The sequence below is a fragment of the Rhinatrema bivittatum genome, chromosome 2 (assembly GCF_901001135.1).
Source record: "Rhinatrema bivittatum chromosome 2, aRhiBiv1.1, whole genome shotgun sequence".
Classification (NCBI taxonomy): domain Eukaryota; kingdom Metazoa; phylum Chordata; class Amphibia; order Gymnophiona; family Rhinatrematidae; genus Rhinatrema; species Rhinatrema bivittatum.
The window spans coordinates 207,799,168-207,823,853 of record NC_042616.1 but is presented as its reverse complement, the minus strand read 5'-3'; the positions used below and the strand labels follow the sequence as shown (position 1 = coordinate 207,823,853).

General features: G+C 40.3%; 1 protein-coding gene across 1 annotated transcript in view; it reads right to left on the bottom strand.

The window, feature by feature from the left end:
• The window catches only part of DNAH11 (dynein axonemal heavy chain 11), a 725,796-nt gene that overhangs the window by 442,367 nt on the left and 258,743 nt on the right, over positions 1–24,686 (bottom strand). The window contains exons 30-35 of the mRNA XM_029589065.1: positions 19,283–19,516; positions 6,706–6,837; positions 4,100–4,260; positions 1,334–1,490; positions 673–818; positions 447–563 (exon numbers count right to left, since the gene is read on the bottom strand). Coding sequence (XP_029444925.1) covers positions 447–563; positions 673–818; positions 1,334–1,490; positions 4,100–4,260; positions 6,706–6,837; positions 19,283–19,516 — 947 coding nt within the window. The remainder of the gene's footprint in view (positions 1–446; positions 564–672; positions 819–1,333; positions 1,491–4,099; positions 4,261–6,705; positions 6,838–19,282; positions 19,517–24,686) is intronic.

Here is a 24,686-nt window from a genome sequence, read left to right as displayed (position 1 = left end):
TAATGCACACATCTGACAGAAATGAAATTGTAACAATCAATACAGGGCCAGGAAAGATATCCAAAAGTATTTTAGATTGAGCTAGAAAGTGGAAAAAATAATTTAGTGGAAAAAAGTACATCTAAAATATTTTTGGTGGCAAGAGTACAAAAAGACATGTTTGTGGAGGATCGGGGAAGAAGAGACAAAGTCATTCTGAGGGAAAATTTGGTTAGCACTTGGCACAAGAGTCTTAAAGGAAAAAAAAGAAGAAAGGAGGAGTAGTAGTACAATTTCAACTATATCAAGTTCATTTTACATCTCTATGATCTGCATATGTTTATGTTGAGCAAAACCAAACACTCGTGCTGGGCTACTTTCATAGAAACTGAAAACGGAACAGCGATTGCAAACCATGCTAGTAACATCTGGTGGCATAAGTGATCTAATTTATAACCAAGACTTGCCTAAACAGAGCTTTAAGGTTCTCTGGCAACTCTGTTCGTCCAGCATAACCTGGGTTCATCGTGATAAATATTCCCACAGATGATTTCAGTGTTATATTTTCTCCAAGGAATATAAACCTATGAGGGGGGGAAAGAAAGAAAGAGAAAAGGTGCAATGAAACCTGCTTTTGTACTAAGATTCCATTTGTATCACAGCTGCACATTGGCCAACGTATTCAACATTTACCTTGTTTTCTTGGATTTAATGGCATCTTGAATGCTCTTTACTTGCACGGCCACCACAGAGAGAACTTCCACTGAAATCCGATTAAATTCATCAAAGCATCCCCAGGCTCCTGTCTGGGCCAATCCTTTATAGATATTGCCTATGGACTAAGAAAGACTCAAATGGATAGGGGTCTATTTTCTTGGAAGGACAATGGACCAGATTTAAGTTTCAGACAAAGGTTTGGCAAACAGAAAATGCTAAAGGCTGCAAAGTCAGTTTGCTTGCACACATCTTTTGCCCAAGGCTGTAATTTCCTCTCCATCTTCTGGAAAGGAAATTAGTTTCACAGAAAAAAATTGTTCAATCAAAACTTACTACAGAAAGCATGGTGGGATTTTTCCCTGCTCTTTAAATTTAACCCTTTCAGGCAAAACCCATGCAGCACATGTTACACAAGTTTTTGTTTTATACAATCTTTTTTCATTGGAATTTCTTTCCTTCCAAAAGTTGCAGAGAATCAAGTTTTTGGGCAAATGGATGTGTGATGTTAAAACTGTGCAAGCAAACTGACTTGCAGGCTTTTTACACTTAGTCCAGTCCTTAATGTCTGGAACAGTTTCTTCTTGTAAGATGCAGCTTGCTAGGAATCTTTTGCTTGCAAGATCCCAGATTAACATACCTTGTAGTCCATTTGCTCAGAGCAATTGAAGACATACACCATAACCCCCAGTGCACGGCCCAAATCTTTAGTTGTCTCCGTTTTGCCAGTGCCAGCTGGGCCTGCAGGTGCCCCACTCATAGTCAGGTGAAGAGACTGGGTTAGAGTAACATAACACCTATAAATAATGAAACATCATTCTTTAAACCAGGGATGGCCAACCTTTCATGCACCAAGACCCAAGAAATAGAATATACAGAACCTCGTGTTTTCAAGAGACGGGGGTTGGGATTCATCCCCTTTTCTCCTAAGCCCCATTAGTATCTCTCTCAATCCCATCCTGTCCCCACCAGTCTCTTTACCTTTCTAAGTCTCTCTCTCTCTCAATTCCTCTACTCTATCCCAGCAGTCCCTCTCTCATCCTGTTTCCACCAGTCTATCTCAATCATGCCACCTGTCTCTACAAGTCCTCTTCCATCCTCCACCTTAAGTGGCTCTATAAGTCAAATGTAGTTTGAGGTTTATCCACTAGATAGAGAAAAAGCGCTTCCAGTTACGTCTGCACATTGGAACCAAAAAAGAAGGGGAACCAAAGGTTCTAGAATAGTGTTGTATGGGGGGGAACAATTAAATCTGAGACAGTGAGACCAACCACTTCCCCAATCACAAATTGTAATCCGTGTAGGTTCTGTTCACAATAATTAAGATCACAGTTTGTCACTCACTGAGCAAGACACACATCAGTTTCTCAATCTCTCCACCTTGTCCCCATTAGTCTCTCTCTCATATTCTCCCACCAGTCATAATAGTATAATAACATAGTAATGACGGCAGAAAAGGACCAAATGGTCTATCCAGTCTGCCCAGCAAGCTTCCCATTGTAATATCTGCCACGCTATGCAGGTTACCCCCATGTTTCTCTTAAGGGTAGCAGCTGCCACTCTGGGCAGTTATCCCTAAGCCTGATAACCCATAAAAAATGTACTGCTAGCAACATTTTTACTGGGTGATGAACCTTCCTGAAAATTCAGACATTGTTACATAAGAACATAAATATGCCATACTGGGTCAGAACAAGGGTCCATTAAGCCCAGTATCCTGTCTCCAACAATGGCCAATCCAAGTCACAAGTACTTGGCAAGTGCCCAAACATTAAACAGATCCCATGCTACTAATGCTGGCAACAAGCAATGGCTATTCCCTATTGATTAATAGCAGTTTATGGACTTCTCCTCCAGGAACTTATCCAAACCATTTTTAACAACAGCTACACTATGACAACCTCTGGCAATGAATTCCAGAGCTTATTTATGCATGGAGTGATAAAGAATTTTCTCAGATTCATTTTGAAATGTACTACTTGCTAACTTCATGAAGTGCCTTCTAGCCCTTGTATTGTCCAAAAGAGTAAATAAACATTTCAGATTTACCCATTCAAGTCCTTTCATGATTTTGTAAACATCTATCATATCCCCCTTCCCCTCAGCCATCTCTTGTCCAAGCTGAACAGCCCTAACCTCTTTAGCCTTTCCTCACAGAGGAGCCGTTCCATGTTGGTTGTTGTCTGAATCCAATTCCTCTCCCCCGGCATCATCATAACATCTTATAGTCCTTCTAATTTATTTTTTATATACTATTGTAAATGTTTGCAGAATCCTGCAATATTCTGTGGAATTCAATGACAAACAATCCCAAATCTGCTATTTTTCTGTGTCATATTTTTCTTCATCATTCTCTATGGCAGTGGTTCTCAGCCCAGCCCTCAGGACATTCAAAACAAACATGCACGAGACAGATTTACATGCGCTCCCTCCACTGCATGCAAATCTATCTTACACATATTCATTGTGGATATCTGAAAAGCCGATTGGCTGGGTGTCCGCAAGAACTGGGGTGAGAACCTCAGCTCTATGATGAAAATGTTGCCAGGCGTGCAGATATCCAGCAAACCTTTTTCATGAACTTAAAATTCATAAGTGTTGCATATCCTTACCCTTTTTCTTCTTATTGTTAATGTGAACTCTCCCTTTTGAACACACTGCTAAAGAATATGTGATTAGAGGGTGGTACTTCCAAGCAACAATTAATCTAGAAGAAGCTCAGTGCATGTTAAACTCTTCTCTACTATAATTACATAATCTTTGTAATGACTTGCATTAAGCATATCTTGTATTGTGCCACGTATACTGACAGGGCAACCCAAAACTATGAAAATCAGGCTGGGGGGATGAGAAGAAATAGTAAAGAAAACACAATAAGTAGCAGACACTAGAAATCTAAGGCAACAGAAAGGGGATAGTTGAGATGAAGTTCAACTAGGATGTCTTGGATTCCTCCCCTCCCCCATCTTGTGCACCTCATTATAATTTTCTTTGCTATGGTAACAACTACGCTGCACTCAGTCGTCAGCCTTCCACTACCCACATACAGAAGGTCTAGGGTAGTATGTTATACTTATTATTACAGTAACAACACACCAAAGCAGCTTTTACCAGTACATCTTCATTTTCTTGTTAAAGCAATTATAACAGAAGCAAAAACAGCACAGATGGCTTGCATTCAAAATATAAAACTGACAGATTCTGAGATCCACATTTTCTGTAACTTAACTACTATGTGCAGCAGGTTCAAGAGATCACAGGATAATATCCTTGTCTTTTTGATTGCTAGAAGAATCAAGCTTCCGCATTGTGGCCAAAAATGTTAAACTACACATTATCTCATATAACATTGCGTTCAATAGAACGAATCAAGCGAAAACACTGCATGATTAAACATGGTAGTTACCGGTCAGTCAGAGGCGTAATAACTAGACGAGGAGTGTTTCCCAAATACTCATAAGAATATTGAAACATGGCATCACAGATGTTGGCAAAGCAGTGCCTTGAGGGATCATCCCAACGATGGCGTAGTTGTGACAACCAAGCAAAAGCTTGAGAATTAGTGACCTAAAATGATTACACAAGCCATTTGAACAGGAGAAACTGGACACATGAACAGTTAAAAAAAAAAACAAAAAACAAAAAAAATGTTTTTTTAAACCCTTCTTTAACTGTGACCTATCTGTGCTGTACCTTTTCCCTATCATTTTCTGAATTGCAAACAAGCATAGAGAATTACAAGCGATTAAAAACATATCTGTGTACTACTGCATATCAAGGGTAATTTTAAAAGGAATTTCCGTGGGTAAGGCAGGGCTTTTATAAAACTGCCTGCCTGATAAATGGGTAAAAGTGCTTTCATGAAGACCTATATGTGCACAGGTTAACCCGCATTCCAGAGAGGTATTTTGGGGGTTGCAGTCTGGGCAGGCTTTTTATTTGCTCGCATACTTAATGATTTTTTTTTTAAAAGTACAGGCGTACATTTTCTTGGCAAAACTTACCCACGCCAAATGTGGGCAGTTTAACTGGGGAGATTTGATGCAACTTATGCTGGCTGTTACAAAAATGCCCCCTTAAAGAGAAACGGGAGTGGAGAAAATGGCAAGTGCCCTAATAGGAATGATCTGTATAGCAAAACAAAATCTTGTTTCTTAAATACTATGTTACAAAAGGCTTTAACGAGCTTTATTTTTATAAAGCTGCAGTATAAGTATTAAAAGAACTACAGTACAAGCTAAATAAAATACCACAGACTTTTTTGTGGATTCATATAGTTTTACTCGATTCACAAGAATTCTTGTATACAATTTCCATAATTTTCATGTTTTACATGCAGAAATGGAGTTTTACAAAACTTGCTGCTCAGTATGTGGATAAAATTCTGCACGCATGTCAGATTCATGTATAAATTTACCTGGACTGAGTGGAGACGTTACTGGGGGGGGGGACAGAGTTGGGGAGTGGATTGAATATAAGTTCATACTTTTGGATTTTAAAAAGTACACACAAAGTTTCACAAAAATGTGGGCGGACAACTTAGCAGGTGTAACCTGTGCAGCTAGATGTGGTGGGATAATTTTCAAAGTGGACGTGTGCATAAATCAGTTTTGAAAACTGGAATAACGTATGTGCATATATAAGAACTTTTTAATTCATGATGTTACAAAGTTACCCCCCTTAATGCCCATAATATTAACTCGTCTGGGGGGGGGGGGGATGCTACTTCCTTATTGTTCAATATTATTTTAGCTAATAATACAACAAAAAAGATTGCAATTATAACACCTGGGATATAATAATCTAAAGGTTTCTAGAGTTCCTGAAATTTTCTCTTATTTTTCAGTCACTACAGCTTCATATTCCTGACAATTTTTTAAATATATTTTTCTGTGTAGGTGGGTGTTTTAATGATAAATTAAAATTATTGATAAAGTAATTAATCTAATTAACCCCTACTGGGCACTCCTTTATAAACCCCTCCTTTTGGGGACTTAACACTGATATGGGGTCAAAGTGTTATCTGGAGAATGCAAGAAAAGAAAATTGTGCCAAAGGCAAATCTCATCTGCCATAATTTTCTTTTTCTCTCTTAAGGTTGCACACACTTAGAAACATAGAATGATGGCAGAAGAAGACCAAACACAGCCCATCCAGTCTGCCCAGCAAGCTTTCACACTTTTTATTTTTTATACTTGTCTGATACTCTTGGCCCTTATTAGTAACTTTTTGGTTCTCGTACCTTCTACCCCCGCCATTGATGTAGAGAGCAGTGCTGGAGCTGCATCTAAGTGAAGTATCTAGCTTAATTGGTTAGGGGTAGTAACTGCTGCAATAAGCAAGCTACTCCCATGCTTATTTGTTTACCCAGCCTGTGCCATTCAATCCTTGTTGGTTGTTGTCTGAATATAATTCCTCTTTTCTTTATTCTACCCTGCCGTTGAAGCAGTGAGTTGCACTGGATATGTATTCCAAGTGAAGTATCAGGCTTAATTGATTCGGTATAGTAACCGCCGTAACAAGCAAGCTACTCCCATAATTATTTGTTTAACCAGACTATGTAATTCAGTCTTTGTTGGTTGGTGCCTGAATATAAATCCTCTTTTCCTCTTCCCCCCTGCCGTTGAAGCAGAGAGCTATGCTGGATATGCGTTGAAAGTGAAGTATCAGACTTATTTGGTTTGGGGTAGTAACCGCCGCAACAATATATATGTACATACTATAATGTATGTACATATATATAAAATAAAACCAAATCAAAATGCCAGATTTCAAGTTAAGACATATGCAAATTAATTCCAGAATAATCATGTGTGTCTATATACCTATTTCAGAAAATCTTCTTGGCATATTGTGAAATTATGACCAGTTTATAATACTTGGGGAGTCTATTCTTAGTGCAACCATGCAAGGACCATTTTTGGTGCAAGTGATTTGGTTTACCATGTAAAAACAGTTACAAAAAAAAAAAAATGAAATGCATTATGCACAAACACAAAACCCCACACTTGCCTTCTGAGCAACAAGCTTTGCCACTACGTCTCTGGCATGGACATCTATGGTGCAAACCGTCATGATCTTCTGTCTATCACCTGCTGTAAGCTCTCCTAGTAACATGGTAATAAGCGTATTCAGCTGAATAATCTGAAACAATGAAAAAGGGTTTATATTATTTCCTCTGGCTCAATGTTAATTGCATTCTAGTATATGGAATTAATTGGCCACAGTGTTTAATTATGCTACTTGTCGTCATAAGTGACTAGCACCGAGTCTGCATTGCACGTTCAGGCAAACTTTCAGAATTATTTAGATCTGTTCCTTAGGGATCCTTAGTAGTAGTCCTGAAACTTTTGTATCTCAAAATATTTGTTAACCTAATAAAAGATGTCATCTCTATCCACTTGCTTTGGGGACTTTTATTCACAATAAAACCTTTATATTTGTACCCATAAAAGTTTTAAAGCATATCCATGCTCTTTGCCCTGTAGAAAGGAAAGCCCATTAATAGGCCCTATCTAAATTATTTCATAAAAACAATTATTTCAACCTGCTGTACTCCCTTGCTCCTTTTTCATTCAGAAATTATTTTTAGCAGCAAGAGTGATGAAAATTAGTCAGTCCAGTGACCCAACTGGCAATTTTCCATAGGAACTCTTTCAGTGCTCTGGTTCACTTACACACATCGTCACATACTTTTGCTCATGAGCTTGATATACTGAGGTTTATTTCATATTCTGTCTCTGTGAAAAAAGCATAGTAAATCTAGCCCAGCTCATGAAAGCAGTTAAAGGAGGCAGCAGGTTACAGGAAGAGAGCAGAACAAGCCATGTTTACCTCAGAAAGCTAAAATAGAATGTAATGATACTTATCAAATAGAAAGAACACCTAGAGCTGTCTGAATAGCAGGTTGACTGACAATGTTTAAAAGATGTGTCTATAGGCACAAAATACTTATCCCCTTATATCTCTTGACTTATTTTCCTGTATTTGATCTATAATGTCATTGGAAGTAGTGTCCTTACACTTCATTAAGGACTTTGAAATCCCCATAACACCTAAATAAACTGAGAGCTCTATGGATAGGTCCTAATTGAATGACTTATTGGCAGAAGGCAATGGTAAATGGTTTACCTCAATGAGAGTGTTACCAGTAGAAAAGAAGAAGCAATAATGCCTCTGTAGAAATAACTGATGAGACATCATTTGGAGTACAGACTGGGTTACAAATTAGTTGAGTGGGAGTTGTCAAAGGGTAGAGGTAAACAGAGTTCATTCTGAGGACAGGGGCATTACTAGTGGTGTGTGGGAGAGATCTGTCCTTGGACCAATTCTTTTCAACATTTTCATAAGAGATATTGCTGAAGGACTGACAAGAACGTTTGTCTTTTTGTGGATGATACCAAAATCTGCAACAGCGTAGACCATCACAAAAGTGTGGAAAATACTAGGAGGGATCTAGCAAAACTTGAGGAACAGTTCAGAACCTGGGGTAAGACCAGACCCTCAGGTCATCTCACCCCTTCCCTCAGCGCTTCCCATTTGCACAGAAGCCGGCTACAGCGCAGGGCTCCATTTCTCCAGCTTGGAGGACTCGCCTGGCCCAGGTACCAGAGAGATCCATGTTCAGTCAGCCACATCTACACAAAGTTACCCAAATATGATTGAGAAGCTTTAGGCCTACTAGTGGTTCAGACAAGATCGAACATCAGTACTGCCCAGACAAAGCAAAACAGCTCACCAGGATCACCCTTAGCACCATCTCTTATTTGCAGATTCCTATATTCTGCAATTTAGAATGTTAATTTTATGAATTATATTTCGTTTGTGTATATGTTATTTCATGTGGTTTTTTTCTTGGTGCTTCCATTGTAAATTGCAAAGAACATGTCCTGGATTGAGCAGGATATAAAAAAAAAAAAAAATGTAAATAAATAACCTGGCTGGAAAATTCTGGAGCCAGATGCCAATTCTATCTCCAATTTCTGTGAGGCTTACTTGGCAGCTCTGATTTGAAAGGGCCTGCTGCATGGGCGACTCTGGCCTAGGAACTTTGTGCTTCTGTGGGCCCCGGTATGCTAGCAGATATTGTTAAAATTGGTCTGAGAGCTTAGCAACAGGTCTTACATATCTCCTGCATCCAGGGCTAACCTTAGGGGGACATTCGTTGTAGCCTTGCTGCCACTACTGGTACCTTCCCTTCCTCTCCCCCAAAAGGACAATCCTACCTACATCCTACATGTGGGTCCAAGGCTGAAGTTATTATTCGGTCCAAGGCTGAAGTTATTGTTCTCTGGTCATTGCCACTTTGGACATGGTGGCAGAGTAGCAATAGATTTAAAATATATGCAGGTTGTAACAAATATATCCCCTTTTCTGTGATGCTTGGTAGCACATCCAAATTGTCCTGTCAAAGTTTCCTGCATCCGAAATAAGAACCTTACCATACTGAACAGAATATAAGAAATACCATGCTGGGTCAGACCAAGGTGCATCAGGCCTAGCATCCTGTCTCTAACAGCAGCCAGTGTGGGTCACAAGTACCTAGCAGAACTATTTCTTGTTACTCACTCCCAGGGGATAGCAATATCTTTCACAAATCTTCCTGGCTAACGTTGTTTTATGGACTTTTTCTCCAGGATCCTTTTCAAACTTTTTAAATCTCTTACTAAAGTCGCTTTGACCGCCTCTTCTGGCAACAGATTACACAGTTTGATTGCACATTGCGTGCGTGAAAAAGTATTTATTTTTTTATATATAGTTTGTTTTAAATCTGGTTTCATGGAATGTTTCCTTCTTTTAGTATTTTTTGAAAGGGTAAAAAGCCATTCTTCATTTACCCATTCCACCACACTCAATTTTATAGACTTTTATCATTTCCCCTTCTCAGCTGTTTCTGCCTTTCTCCAGTCTCAAATTCTGAACACCACTCCCTTTATGCCCTAAAGACAAATCCTTGATTTGTACCCTTATTTCCTATAGGAAAAAAAATTCCACCTCTAGGTCTTTCAAGCATTTACTGTATTTGTGATCATCTTGAAAAAATAAAGATTAAGAGCTTTAATCAACAGGCACAAAATAAGAAGTATAGTCTTTTTTGAATAAGGTCCTTATTACTGAATAATACACACAGTATGTGTGAATATGTATGTGCATGTGTGTGTATTTATAGACAGACAAATATTATATACACACACAGATATCCAAATGTATGTAAACACATATACATACACTGGCGGATTTTAAAAGCATTACGCAAGCCAAAGCCAAGAGGATACACGAGTGACTCTGACCAGTGCGCACCACGCAAATTTTAAAAACTGGACGAATATGTGCGTATCTCCTGATATGTGCACAAATCATAAAGTTCAAAAAAGGGGTGGGGCGTGGGTAGGGTCTGGACGGGGCATTAGCGGGCCGAGTCTGTAACATGAAGTCTGCATGTAAGTATTTATGCGCACAAGCACACATGTTCCTCTATGCGCGTAACTACTTCTACTATGGACAACGTGTAAGTAATAGGGATGTGCATTCGTTTGCGACGAAATAGGAAATATAGACGATATTTCCTATTTCGCCGTGGTTTGAGGGGGGGGGGGTTTGACAAAACGATAGGAAACCCACAAAATTTCGTGTGGTTTTCTTATTTTGTGGGGGGGAGAAAAGGTACATTAAACACCCCCCCCCCAAACCCCCCCCATCCCAACCCTTCAAATTTAATTAATTGTAACTCCCCACCCTCCCGACCCCCCCAAGACTTGCCTGATCCCCCCCCCAAGACTTACTGAAAGTCCCTGGTGGTCCAGCAGGGTCCCTGGAGCGATCTCCCCCTCTCGGGCCGTCGGCTGCCACTAATCAAAATGGCATTGATGGCCCTTAGCCCTTACCATGTGACAGGGGCTATCAGTGCCATTGGTCGGTCTTGTCACATGGTAGGAGCAATGGATGGCCTGCGCCATTTTTTAAGGTGTGCTTGAAAGCCAAGAAATATATTAAGTTAGTGCAATACAAAAGGTATCATTTTGTTTTGGGGATTTTTTTGTTTGTTCACCATTATTTTTTCCATGAATCCATATAGATATGCAAGCATACAAATCTGAACTACGGTCATTTCTTGTTCATTAAGGCTCCTTTTTTTCCCCAGCTACTGTAGGATCCATTATGTTTACAAGTAAAGGAAATCCTTTTCATATTCACAGTTATTTTAGCCTCTGCTGTAAGCTGTTGTTGGGGAGGGTGCGTTGGTAGAGAGTGGAGGAATTTGAGTATGGAGTCCAGGCATCCATAAGTTTAACTGATCATTCTTCCAAGCTCATTTATCACACAATTATATTTTGTAAAAATTGAAAATGTGTTTCAGTTTTTCAGTGTATAATTTATCTGTGCATACAAATGGCCTATTGGAGGCCACTGTGTGGCCTCCAATATAAATTTCCATTTTGAAAGGGTTTTATGCTGTACCAAGTCATCATCAGGTTGCTATATTTTGGAAATGGTTTGTCACACGAATCAATAATTAATATCAACATGGCCATAACTGATAAAAGACAATAGCTGATCACCCACATGTATAACTGTTTATCCCACTTGCTAATGGACAGCTGAATGTTCAAATTTTGTTTCTGAGTAAATTTCAGGATAACATAAGTGCTATTTAGCACAAAACTGTTTTATATATGTTTCATGACTACACATTTGCATTTTTATACAGTACATACTCACTATTTCTATAACAAAATGAATAAATTATCACTCAGAAGTGCTACAATAATGTGTGCTAACTTTAAATAAGTGTTCTTAGAGAAACTATTCATCTAATTTACAGCTTTCAAGTCTAAATAATATTCATAATCACATGACAATGTTTCACACATAGATATTTTGGAATAGTTTCACTAAATATTAAATACCAGAAAAACAAATTTGGTGGATTTCATTTTTCCTCCAACTAACCAGCTGTTATCTTTTTTGGGGGGGTTTTTTTCCCTTTCAACTCCTCATAAGTTTAGTGTATATAATTGTCATCAGGCTGACAGCACTGGAAGCTTAATGCCAACTTTCTATCCATATAATAGATACAATATGAACAGTAGCAGTGCAATCCTCACAATGCCCTACCAACTTACCACAACATTGATCTGAAGAACTATTTCTAAAACTGAGAGCAATTTAGACTCCATGCTCACGCAAACAGTGGTACCAACTATTGCCAATCTGTGCTGGCGTTTTTTTGTGATGTTCACTAGAAATTGAAGTGAGAACACCATCTCTTCTCACATTGGCCAATAAATGGTTTTCAGATAGTAATAACTTTGGGTCACTACAGACCTGAACCAGATTTGAATCAATAACTCATGCAAGCTTTCCAAAATCTGGTCTACTGAAGAAGATACAAAACTGACTTAAATATTTAAGGGCCAGGATACTCTTAACAATTAATTATCAAAATGTATTTATTTACTCGCCAATTTTTATATTCCATCATTTTCAAAAAGAATCATAACTGAGCACACCAAACTAATTCACCACAGAGAATAATATAAAACACAAACAATAAAATGAAATATAATCAAATTAAAACAATTCAAAGTATATAACAACCAACTAAAAAAAAAAAAAAAACAGACTAGTGATAATTCATGCCTTAAAATAATTAAACAGGCTATGATGGCACATGAGTAATTTGTAATCTATACCACCCATATTTCTCTTTATCGTGCCCTTCTGTAAACCGTTGTGATGGTATTAACGACGGTATAGAAAATTTTTTAAATAAATAAATAAATAGATGATATTGGCCTAGATCAAATAAAAAATACTAATAAGAGTCAACTGATCTCACAAAGATTAAAACAATAACATCTTTAACAGACTCAAATTCAAGGAGCTTGGGACAAAAGTGCAGCCCCTGAAGGATAGCATTCCACAAGTAGATAACTGCATAGGAAAATGAATGATCCCTGGTCCAAGTCAACCTAGCTAGTTAAAGAGGACAGATTCATAGAAGCCCTTCATGTTCAGCATGAAGAGATCAAGTTGACACATACTCTACTTCCCTAGATCACTCTTCAAATAATCTGGGTCCTTGACTGAAGCACAAGAGTATGGGCTTTAAACTTCATTCAGGCAGCAATGAGCAGCCAAAGCAAGCCTTTAAGAACGGAATAAATAGTTAAATACTATGAGCTCCATATTCAATAGGCTGGGTAGTGGTCAAGTTACCTGGTTAAAGTTAGCCAAATAACTTGTCCCATATATTCAGTGGGATAAACATCCCACTGAATATATCAACCTAAAGTTATCCAGCTATACGTAGCCAGATAACTTAAAAACCTAACTGGCTATGGTGGATGGGTAGAGAGGAACAACTGACAGAATTTGGGACCTGGATTAATTCCTTGGATACAAATTTGAATTTTACTTTGCAATTTAGTAATTGTAGTGTTACGTTTTTGGATATGGTAGTATACTGGTCAGGTGATAGGTTGGTCACCTCGATTTATACAAAACCTACTGATAAAAATTCAATTTTGCATTTTAATAGATTCCATTCATGGAGATTGAGAGAGAGAGAGAGAGTAATCTTATAAACTACTTTTTGAGATACCATAGAATTTGTACCTCAGTTGAGGATTATAAGGTTAGGGCACAGGGGCTCATTCAGAAATTCATTGATCAGGGATATCTGAGAAAATGTGTGAGGAGAGCATATAAAAGGGTGTTATATGATAATAGGGAAAATTTATTAATAACAGCTACCTGTTCCCAGGTGGACAGACTGATATGTTGTATATCTCATTCGTCCAGAGATTTCTATATAAAGGATTTTATATTAAAATATTGGTCTGTATTGCAGTCATTACCTGGGTTCCAGGATAATCCTATTTTTGACATAAAAAAGGGGAAAGAGTTTGAGATCTTTAATAAAAGGTAGTAAGAAAGAGGATAGGAGTTATGAGAATTTGGGTCAAAGTAGATGCCCTGGGTGCTCTGTGTGTGGGCATGTGTTGGCTATTAATATGTTTCATCATGCTATGTTAAAACAACCATATTTGATCAATGGGTCCTTTTCTTGTCAGTCTGAGAGGGTTATATATGTTATTGTATGCCCGTGAGACTTAATATATATTAGTCATACGAAGCGGATGATACGCCAAGTAATTGTGGAACACAAGAGTAATATATATATTAAAAAGTAGGGGCTCCCTTAGTGGCCTATTGGGTTTCTTGTGATCAATGGGTTGATGAGATTAGATTGTTTATGATCCAACAGATTAGTGAGGATTGCAGAGGAGATATCTTCCAAATTTTATGGCAAACAGAACACGGTGGAAGACAACGTATCCCCGGGCTCTAAATAGCAATATGGAGTAGAAGACGTTTTATTAACATTGTGTGTATTTGTTTGGGATAGCATTGTAGAACTACATTGGGATTGGCTAGTAAGAATTGATGGGTGTGCTGTGATTGGTCAAAATGGGTATTTAAAGACGTTGCTCTGTACGTTGGTTTACATGGATGGCGGCATCCATGTTGTGTGCGGCTCCATCGTGTGTTGGTTTGAATTGAAAGTATTGAGCTCCTTCAATTTGTAAGGTTGGTATATATTTTAAATTCAAGTTTAATATATCCGGTGTAGGATTGTTAACAGAACTTTTGTACATATATAATTAATTTTGTTGTGTGTTTAATAGGAAATGGGCAGTATTGCGTATTAACGGTATTAGAAGCGATTGAAACAGAGTGGTATTTTAATGGGTCTATGCAACATGAGGTAGGGATATTATTTAGAATTTAATATTAATGGCGGTTTCATTGATGTGGGTATTTGGGTTTATAATTTTTTTTGTATTTGTAGATAAAAAGTGTCTTGGAGAAGCAATGTTGTGAGGCTGAGAACAGGAGAAATGTGAAGAGTAAATTGAGGATCATGTTAATGGTGTGACAGCATGTTGGTGAGTGTGTTTGGTTTAATAATTGTGTGAATGGTACAATATATGATATTGCTATATTTTATTGTATTTTATATGGTATTATTATTATTACAGAATATGTAGGAGGGTGATCGAGTGATGTGCATTGAGGAACAAGCAGGTGCCGTTGGAAATAGTGGATAACAGTAACCAGTGTCATGTGAAGAGTTATCCAATATACCCTCTGAGGAAGTCCATGGAGGATGAAACAAGGGACCTTGTTGGGATTTATGAGGGGTTTATGAGTTAGAATTGGGTATATAGGAAAATTGGTTCTTACCTGCTAATTTTCGTTCCTGTAGTACCACGGATCAGTCCAGACCTTGGGTTGTGCATCCTGCTCAGCAGATGGAGACAGACTAGAACTGAAAAGGCATCCCATAATAGGATAGAACCTCCCCTGCTCCCTTCAGTATAAAGTACTTTCAAAGCAGATAAACTCCCTAGAAATCACGCAAGTAACATATTCATCTGTTAGATGCTTCTGGTGCCTTAATTGAGAAAGAAGAGAGGATTTAGATATTCAGGTATCTGGAAAAAGGAAAAGAAAGAAAAAAAGAAACTTCGAGCGGATGGAGGAAAACTAGTGTGGGAGGGCGTCTGGACTGATCCGTGGTACTATAGGAACGAAAATTAGCAGGTAAGAACCAATTTTCCTTTCCCTGTACGTACCTGGACCAGTCCAGACCTTGGAATGCACCAAAGCTTCCCTAAACAGGGTGGGACCGAGACAATCCCACTCGAAGAACCTGCCGTCCGAAGGAGCCAAACACTGGAGCCCGGACATTCAGACGGTAGTGCTGAGCAAAGGTATGCAGGGATTTCCAAGTAGCTGTCCTACAAATTTCCTGAGGAGAGACCGCTTGGCTCTCGGCTCAAGAAGTGGCTTGACAGCATAAAGAGTGAGCCTTTAAACCATTCGGAACCGGATGGCCCTTACAGATAATCGCTGACGCAATAGCTTCCTTGAGCCAACGGGCAATAGTGGCCTTTGAGGCTTTATTACCCCTGTTCGAGCCACTCCAGAGAACAAAAAGGTGATCCAATACACGGGAAATCATTGGCAACTTCAAGGTAATGCAGCAAGACCCTCTTCACATCTAAGCGGCGAAGATCACCTCCCGGAGTGTTTGCAATGTCATCAGAAGAAAAAGCCAGGAGTTCAACCAACTGATTGACATGAAAAGAAGACACGACCTTCGGTAAAAAGGAGGGTACCGTTCTGAGAGATACGCCGGAATCTGAAAAACGTAGAAAATGGTCTCTGCACGACAAAGCCTGAAGCTCTGAGACCCTTCTGGCTGAACAGATGGAAACTAGGAAGTAGGGATGTGAATCGTGTGCCCGATCGTTTTAACGATCGGGTTCGGATGGGAGGGGGGGGGGGAATCTGATCATTAGAGATGTGAATTGGGATCAGTTCCGATTCCAATTCACATCACTAATTTTTTTTAGTGAGGCCCGCACAGATAAAAAAAAACCCCACCCGACCCTTTAAAATTACCCCCTTAGCCGACCCCCCCCCCAAACATTTTACACAAACCTGGTGGTCCAGGGGGGCCGCGGGCAGTGATCTCCCGTTCCCAGGCCATCAGCTGCACTAAAAAAAATGGCGCCGATGGCCCTTTGCCCTTACCATGTGACAGGGCAAAGGTAGCGCCGGCGCCATTTTGAATATTGGCCATACGGCCCGAGTGCAGGAGATCATTCCCGGACCCCCGCTGGACCCCCAGGGACTTTTGGCCAGCTTGGGGGGGCCTCCTGACCCCCACAAGACTTACCAAAAGTCCAGCGGGGGTCCAGGAGCGACCTCCTGCACTCTGGCCATATTGCCAATATTCAAAATGGCGCCGGCGCTACCTTTGCCCTCACAATGTCACAGGGGCCGACCGTCGGCCAGGTTGCTTGGCGGGGTGCATGACCAAGGGACTCTGAAGTTAAAGGCGCTGAGGAGGGACCCTCTCCGCCGAGTATACAGCCGGAGCACAAGCCTGTTCAGGCGAGCCTTGTGACAGGCTCTGCACAGGCAGTACAATGATTACAGGGAGGCATCAGCTGAGAAGAACTTGCAATGTAGAATTAAACAGCTGAGTCATTAGGAGCTGTGCTGAAAAACAAGTGGAGGCAGAGACTGAACTTGCTTGCTTGCTGGAGCTGACCACGGTGCTGAAATAAAAAGGGCAAGACTTGAAATGTATCAAGCAATACCTCTTCTTTCTGCTTTTAACTTTTAATTTTTTTTTTTAAATCTCAGAAAATAAATGCAGAAATGCCAAGCCCAAGTTGTACTGCTAATGAAAGGGGAGGGACTGGACCACCAGTTTCACCCCAAAGGTCACCAGGAATGGAAGTCCAGGCTGAAATAAATTCAAGGGGCACAGCCCCCCTGGACCCCCAGCAGAGCGAGGGGACAGAACTGTCTCCTAGTCATAAGCCAGAAAACTTTCAAATAAAAAAAATAATAAAATTGTAAAATTAAACACTGGTTAATCTTGCTTGATCCGTAAAGAAAAAACCCCCACAGAGAAAAGATAAGGAGATGAGAAGGGGAACCAGGGGTTCAGCTGCCTGCATCTGCTGGGAGACAGACAAATACTGAAGGGAGCAGGGGTGGTTCTATCCTATTATGGGATGCCTTTTCAGTTCTAGTCTGTCTCCATCTGCTGAGCAGGATGCACAACCCAAGGTCTGGACTGATCCTGTACATACAGGGAAAGTGGGGTTTATGAATTGGTATTGAGTATACTACTTTGGGTCTTATTTATGATATTTTAATGTGGGTATAATGAATGAGTGTGTATGAATGATGGGAATATGTAGCTTACTGTCACAATATATAGTGGTATAAAAACCTGTGCGCTTATTCTTGTATATTTTATGATTAAACTGTTTAGTGATATGACATATAATAAAAGTGTTATGAATATATATATATGCTGGTATTTATTATGCATTATATCATAAAATGTAATGTATGTTTTGTAATATTGAATTAACCCCCAAATATGTATTTTTTAGTTATGTTTGAATATAGCCAGTTAGATTTTGAAGTTATCCAGCCTCATGTGGCCAGATAACTTGCTACTTACCCGGATATATTCAGAGATATCCTAGTAAGTAGCTCATCTTAACAAAACACATATGTAAAGGGCCCTGTAGTGAGTTTTTCTTGATTCCTTCTCCTAAGTAAAGATGAGGCACTGTTGGCTTTATATGTGCCATCCCCCAAACTGCTTCCATGTCTCAGGCCCGCCAACCATGTTATCAATGTAAATAAATTGTAATTCTTCCCCGATGGACAGTACACCCCCCCTGGACCCTCTCCTTCCATTCTATCTGTAGCTTACGCTTCCACTGCCGAATCTGACAGATTTGGCCCTTAAGAGCAGGGAGTGGGTAAGGAAATACCTCACTCCTGACATAGATGGAGGAAGGGGATCTGTGGGGTGCACCTTCCTCAAGGTTTCGTATTTTCCATGCACAGTGCTGCTGCACCCTCTGGGACATCTGACCACAACTTTAACAGTTAGAGATATCATGATCTCTGCCCAGACAAAAGATAGCAGACACAATGTATCAGTAATGGAGATCCGGCACCAACAAATGCAAGCCTTAACTGCTGACTGCAGTCTTCTTGGCCTCAGGCTTTTCCATTTCTATATGTTTGTTTTACTTAGAACTCGAAAGTTCTGTTGAGGTGCTGCCAAAGCAGTGGCAAAAACAAAAAAAGATGTAAGGAGGTAGAATTAGGCTAAATAAGACCAAAACAAAATTATAGAGAGACTGGGAATATGTCCATGTGGTAGCTCAGATGAAGAAAGACTCATGGGAATGTGTGCACACAGAAATTCCTGCATATGTTCAGTAAAACATTTGCTGAGCTGTGAGGTGTGGATCCACATTGGTGCCATCGGATGATTTCACTCGTGTGTTATGGCTGATCCATGCCTGCTTGATGAGAGACACACAGTTCACAGCCCCTAGTGTGAGAGAGCATCTCTGCCATCATACAACAGCAACACCTAATGTTGCACACAGGTTGCACACTTTGAAATTTTGAAAAGGATTTACATGCATAAAACCTGGTTTTACATGTGTAAAAGCAGTTTAAACATGTAAGTGGGCTTTTAAAAATTGATACAATATATGCCATTGAATTGTCAATATGTTTTACACGTGTAAATGCACTTTATATGTTGACATGGACTTTTGAAAATTGCTACGATAGTATGTTACATTTACACATGTAATGCCTTTGAAAATGACCACTATTGAGTGTAGCCCATGGACAAGGACTATCACTGTGATGGTTGGACTAAATAAGGAATGTTATAAAATGGAGACAACTCCTGACAAGTTGTGAGTAAAGGTTCCTGATGCTGTAGTCCAGTAGAGGCAGGGTCCAATTAAACTGCAAGCCCAAAAGGAACAGAAGGATACTGCCAAGTCAAAGAAATGTGATACATTAAATAAAGAGACATTGGATTGTATTTGAAAGGCTGTGGGAGGACCTGTTATTTCAGGGATAATAATGATTAAGATTCAAGCACAGAAATAACTCTCAGAACCAAAGGGACCATTTGTAGCCCGTCCCAGGTCCACAGTAAAACATCAGTTACCTGTTTCTTATTGTAATCCTTCAGGGCAGTTTCAAATCCTTCTTCAAGTCTCTCAAAAGCTATTGCTACATCTGTTGTCCACCAGATCTGTGAGCTTGTAAGAGCAACCTGAGCTGGGTAGTCAAAAATCCACTGTTCCCTGAGTTTTTCCTCATAAGTAGCCACAGCTTCTGTGATGTGGAGACGCACTGTTTCACGCATGGTTTCTTCTAAACATTTCAGCCAGCGTTCTACCTATTGGGGAGGAAAAAGACTAAGATATATCATCAAGAACTATGTAAGAATTATGTTATGAGTTTAAGATAAATGCACAAATGGCAGGAAATTAAGCAATACAACTGCTACAGTATCTATAACGGCACCCCTTTTTACTTTAATTACATCACTAGTCGATTCATAATTATGTAAAAAACAGAAGGTTAGACTTTATTCCATTCAAAAATATGTAGCTTGGTCTCTCTATTTGCCATTAGAGAGGTTTCTAGGTTCTTTACCATAAAGGGTTAACTTGTGCTTCAAGACCCCACTTGTGATAACTGGCAAAACAGGTAGATTGTTCCCAAAATTATTCTCTTTCGATTTCAATTGAATATGAAAACACATTCACAGTCTATTTACAGCCCATCCAAGGTGCCCTTAGATGGATAACTTTGTAAGTCACACTCAGAGTTCTTGATATGAACCAAGGTACTGTCTGCCACTATACTACACACTTCCTCAACCTCTAAATAGTTAAAGAACTGTCTTTTAGAACTAAGTGCGTTCTACTTGACTCTAACCCACTTAGTCACGAAGATGCTTGTTACCCAGCCATCTATAGATCACTCGGATTCTCTTCTCTCTCCCAGCACAATATTCCTATGGCATTCTCCTGGATACATGCTCCCAAATGGTAGTATCCCAGAGATCCCATCAGCTCAGGATCTCTCACTCATTAAAGCTGTAACGTTTGAGTGATTTGAAATGTTCTCTTTCCCTCTCTCTCTCTGGAGAGGAAACAGCTTTCATATTTCTTTCCAATACACCCTGTGGCCAGTGCCCCTTTGTGACTCTCTCTCTCTCCTCTTTCTAATGCATTACCAGCTCTTGTACTCATCCACCTTGGAGTGTGCTGGACTGTACCATCCTACCCATTGCTAAGGAAAGGATTTTGCTATTCATTCTTCTTACAATGAAGTTATGGACTTTACAAATGAAATACACTAGAGAATTCCAAAAATTTGGCTGGCATGAACTATCAGTGGGCAGCACGCTGTCTCAAATGTATACAAGAAGTATACACAGTAATAAGAAGTAATCAGAAATAAACTTAGATGTCAACATGATTTCAGTTTGAAAATATATGATCTACTGAGATGGGAAAAAAAAAAAAATCAGGGATGGCTCACTATGGTACTTGATAGCCAAAAACAGGCCAGGTTTGAGATAGATCTGCATACAATGGAGGCAATGCATGCAAATCTATTATATGCATATTCATAGTGGAATCCCTGAAAGTCTGGCCTGTTTGTGGCTCTCAATGATTGGAGTTGGTCACCCTTGAGATAAACTGTCTGGTCTTCCTCTTCTTAAGAAGATAAAAATATCAGTGTGCATACAGTATTTTTATAAGAGACAGGCAGAACTTATTTTATTAGTAGTGATTTTTATAGCTCTACAGTACTGTCATGGACAAAGACACTGACATCTATGAAGGCATCATCATGCCTGAAGGATAGGCTATTAATATCCTGACTGGAGAAACTAAAAAAGACCACGGTTGTAACAGTGAGTTGGGAAAAACTTTACTATAGAATGCATGTAGGTGTGAAGAATACAAAATAATGATGAACTTCATATAATAATGTGCAAAATGAAGTGCAGATCATCAAATTAAACCAGGAATAATCAGAATTTGAGAAAAGGCTATGAAATCAACAGAGATCTACATTATTTGTATGGATCCAAAAATTATTAATACAATTTGTTTAGGAAATTTGACAGTGTTAAGAATTCACCCATGGTTGTTGTATCAGAGTTCTGATATGTACTGGTATATTATAAAGACAGAGAACATGAATGCAGATAAAGACCATAAAAAGTCAATCCAGTCTGCCCTTCCACATCTCCCATTCAGCATTATAGTCCCTTCCTCTCCCTCAGTGATCCCCCTGTGCTTGTCCCATGCTCTCTTGAATTTCAATACTGTCCTCATCTCTGCTGCCGCCACAGGGAGGTTATTCCATGCACCCACCACCCTTTCTGAAAATAAATATTTCCTTAGTTTATTCATAAGTCTATTCCCCTTTCATCCTCATCCCATGATCCCTCATTCCAGAGCCTACTTTCCATTGAAGGAGGCTCATTTCCTATGAAATTTTCCCTTGGAGGTATTTAAATGCATCTATCAGATCTCCCCTTTCCCTCCTTTCCTACAGGATAAACATCTTTAGATCTTTAAGTATGTCCCCACATGCGTTATGATGACTGCCGTGTGGATAGATTCTATTCAGTTTATATCTTTTTGAAGATATGATCACCAAAAATATACACAGTACACCAAATGAGGTCTCACAAAAGACTTTGTAAGGAGATCCCCAAAACTGAACCTAGATTGGATTTTAGTTGCACAAGACATTTGGGTAGGAGAGACCCCCTGTTATTATCTTGTTTGACATGTTTGGGAAAATGTTTACTATGATTGCTTTGCAGTACTAGCAAATGACCACTGATGGAATTTTTACAGATTGAAGATTGTAGCTTAATCTGATGTGATTTGGAGAAAATGGTGTGTGTTCCCTTAAATGTGTGGGTTTTTCTGATTGGGTGACCAAAATGTAGCAGGAGGTATAAAAGTGGGAAGTATTTGTTGGTTTTGGCCCTTTTTGCTTTTCCCCTTTCCCATGTGGGGTAGAGGGATAGGGACCTCCAGGGATGTGACCATCTGGAGTAGCCAGTCTGTGGGCTACTAAGTCCAAGGATACTTCCAGTGGGAGAGAGAATCAAGGCCATGAAGAGGGTTTTTCCTCTTCCTGAGGAAGTTACTCGAGTGATGAGAAGTGGAAGCTGTTCCTGCCCCCTTGGGGAAGGATGCCAGAAGAGAATAAGTCTGGAGGTGAGTCTGAAACAAGTAGTGCCCCAAGTGATTCATTGTATAGGCAATGCCAGGGAAAACCTACCTGTTATGGGACTGGAAAAGGATGGAGGTCATAGACCAACAAAACATGAATAGTGCTAGCTATGGAAATTGCACCGTGGACCACCTGTGGGGTTAAATGTATGCTGAATTAAGGTAATGGTGAGGGAATGTAACTAAGAGATATTGTGGGGAAGTCTAAAGAGTTCCCTGTAAAAGGAAAGCAGAGTGGTTTACCTATAACAAGTGTTCTCCTAGGAAAGCAGGATGTCAGTCTTCACACATGGGAGACATCATTGGATGGAGCCTAGCATGGAAAACATGTCAAAGTTTCTGGACCTTTGACTAGTCACACAGAGCATGCCCAGCATGCTCTATACCACCGTCCACGTGGGGTCCCTCTTCAGTCTTGTAACATAGAATTATATAAAATTGAGATAAGGAGAAACCCAACTCCGCAGGGTGGCAGGTGGGGTTCGTGAGGACTAACATCCTGCTGTCCTAGGAGAACACCTATTACAGGTAAGCAACTCCGCTTTCACCTAGGACAAGCAGGATGGTAGTTCTCACACATGGGTGAATCCCTAGCTACAGGCTGCTCCCCAGCACAATAGAGGACCAGACACCAACAGGCACAACAATCACAGTGCTGTTGATAACAGAAGGGGAAACAGCCTGAACCCAAACAATGGGCCCTAGGCAAGGAGAGTTGGGTTCTACACCTTGAAGAGATTACTGAGGACAGACTGGCCGAAACTACTGTCATGTTGGCCATTCTTGTCCAGACAGAAAAGGGATTTGAATTTGTGGAGAGGACTCTATGTTGCAGGCTTTCAGATCTCCTCCATGGGAACTGCTCGCAACCCACTATTCCTATCAAAAGAAATAAAAAGTTGGGTGGACTATCTATGGGATTCTGTCCACTCCAGGTAGAAGGCTAAGGCTCTCTTGCAGTCCCAAACTGTTAATGCTCAATCGCCTTGGTGCAAAATGGGGCCTGGGAAAGAATGTTGGTAGGATGATCGACTGGTTACGATGGAAATCCCACACCACCTTAGGCAGGAACTTAGGATGTGTACGCAAGACCAACCTGTCATGAAAAATCTTAGTGTAAAGGTGGATAAGTCATTAAGGCCTGGAGCTTGCTGACCCTGCGTGCTGAGGTGACCGCCACCAAAAATATGACCTTCCAGGTCAGGTATTTCAAGTCACAGGAGCACAGCGGCTCAAAAGGAGCTTTCAACAGCTCAGCCAGCACCACATTGAGGTCCCAAGACACAGCAGGTAGCTTTAGGGAAGGCTTCAATTGAAGCAGACCCCGCATGAAACATACAACTATAGGCTGTACAGAGATGGGCGTACCATCTACACCATGGTGATATGCACCAATTGTACTCAGATGAACTCTATCAGAGTTGGGTTTCAAGTCAGCCTCCAATAGGTGTAGAAGGGTAATCAAGCAGTTTTTGTGTGGGGCAGGAGAATGGATCCAGGGCCCTCTGCTCACACCACACAGAAAACCTCTACTTTAGTCCATAGGACTTTCTAGTGGAAGACTTTCTAGAAGCCATCAGGACCCGAGACATCTTCTGAAGGATCAAGCAGCTGCAGAATTAACCTCTTAACATTCAGGCTGTGAGCGACAGAGCCTGGAAGTTGAGATGCCACAATCTGCCTCGGTCTTGCGTGGTGAGCTCTGGGGAAGTCTGAATGGACAACTCCCGAAAGATTGGAAACGAGACCTGTTTCGGCCAATGAGGGGCTATAAGAATCATAGTCCCTCTGTCCTTGCAAAGCTTCAAGAGAGTTTTCACCACTAAGGGAATCGGAGGATACGCATACAGAAGACCCTTGCCCCAATGGCAGGCAAAGGCATCCGAGGTTGGTTTGCCATATGTTCTGTACAGGGAGCAGAACTGAGTCATCTTTCTGTTGCAGGGGAACATGAATAGATCTACATCTGGGCTCCCCCAGAGGCAGAAGATCCAATTTGTTACCCCCTGGTCCACAGACCACTTGAGGGGTCTGAAGGCACGACTTAAGCTGTCCACTACCACATTCTCTGTTCCATCAGATACATGGCCCTGAGCACCATCCCATGGGACAGGGTCAAGGATCAGATCTGGACCACTTCCAGACAAAGGAGGTACGATCCCATGCCTCCCTGCTTGTTGACATACCACATAGCTACTTGGTTGTCTGGATCAGGACAACTTTGCTGGACAGCCAATCTCTGAAAGCCCACAGTGCGTACCTGATTGACCGGAGTTCCAGGAAACTTATTTGACA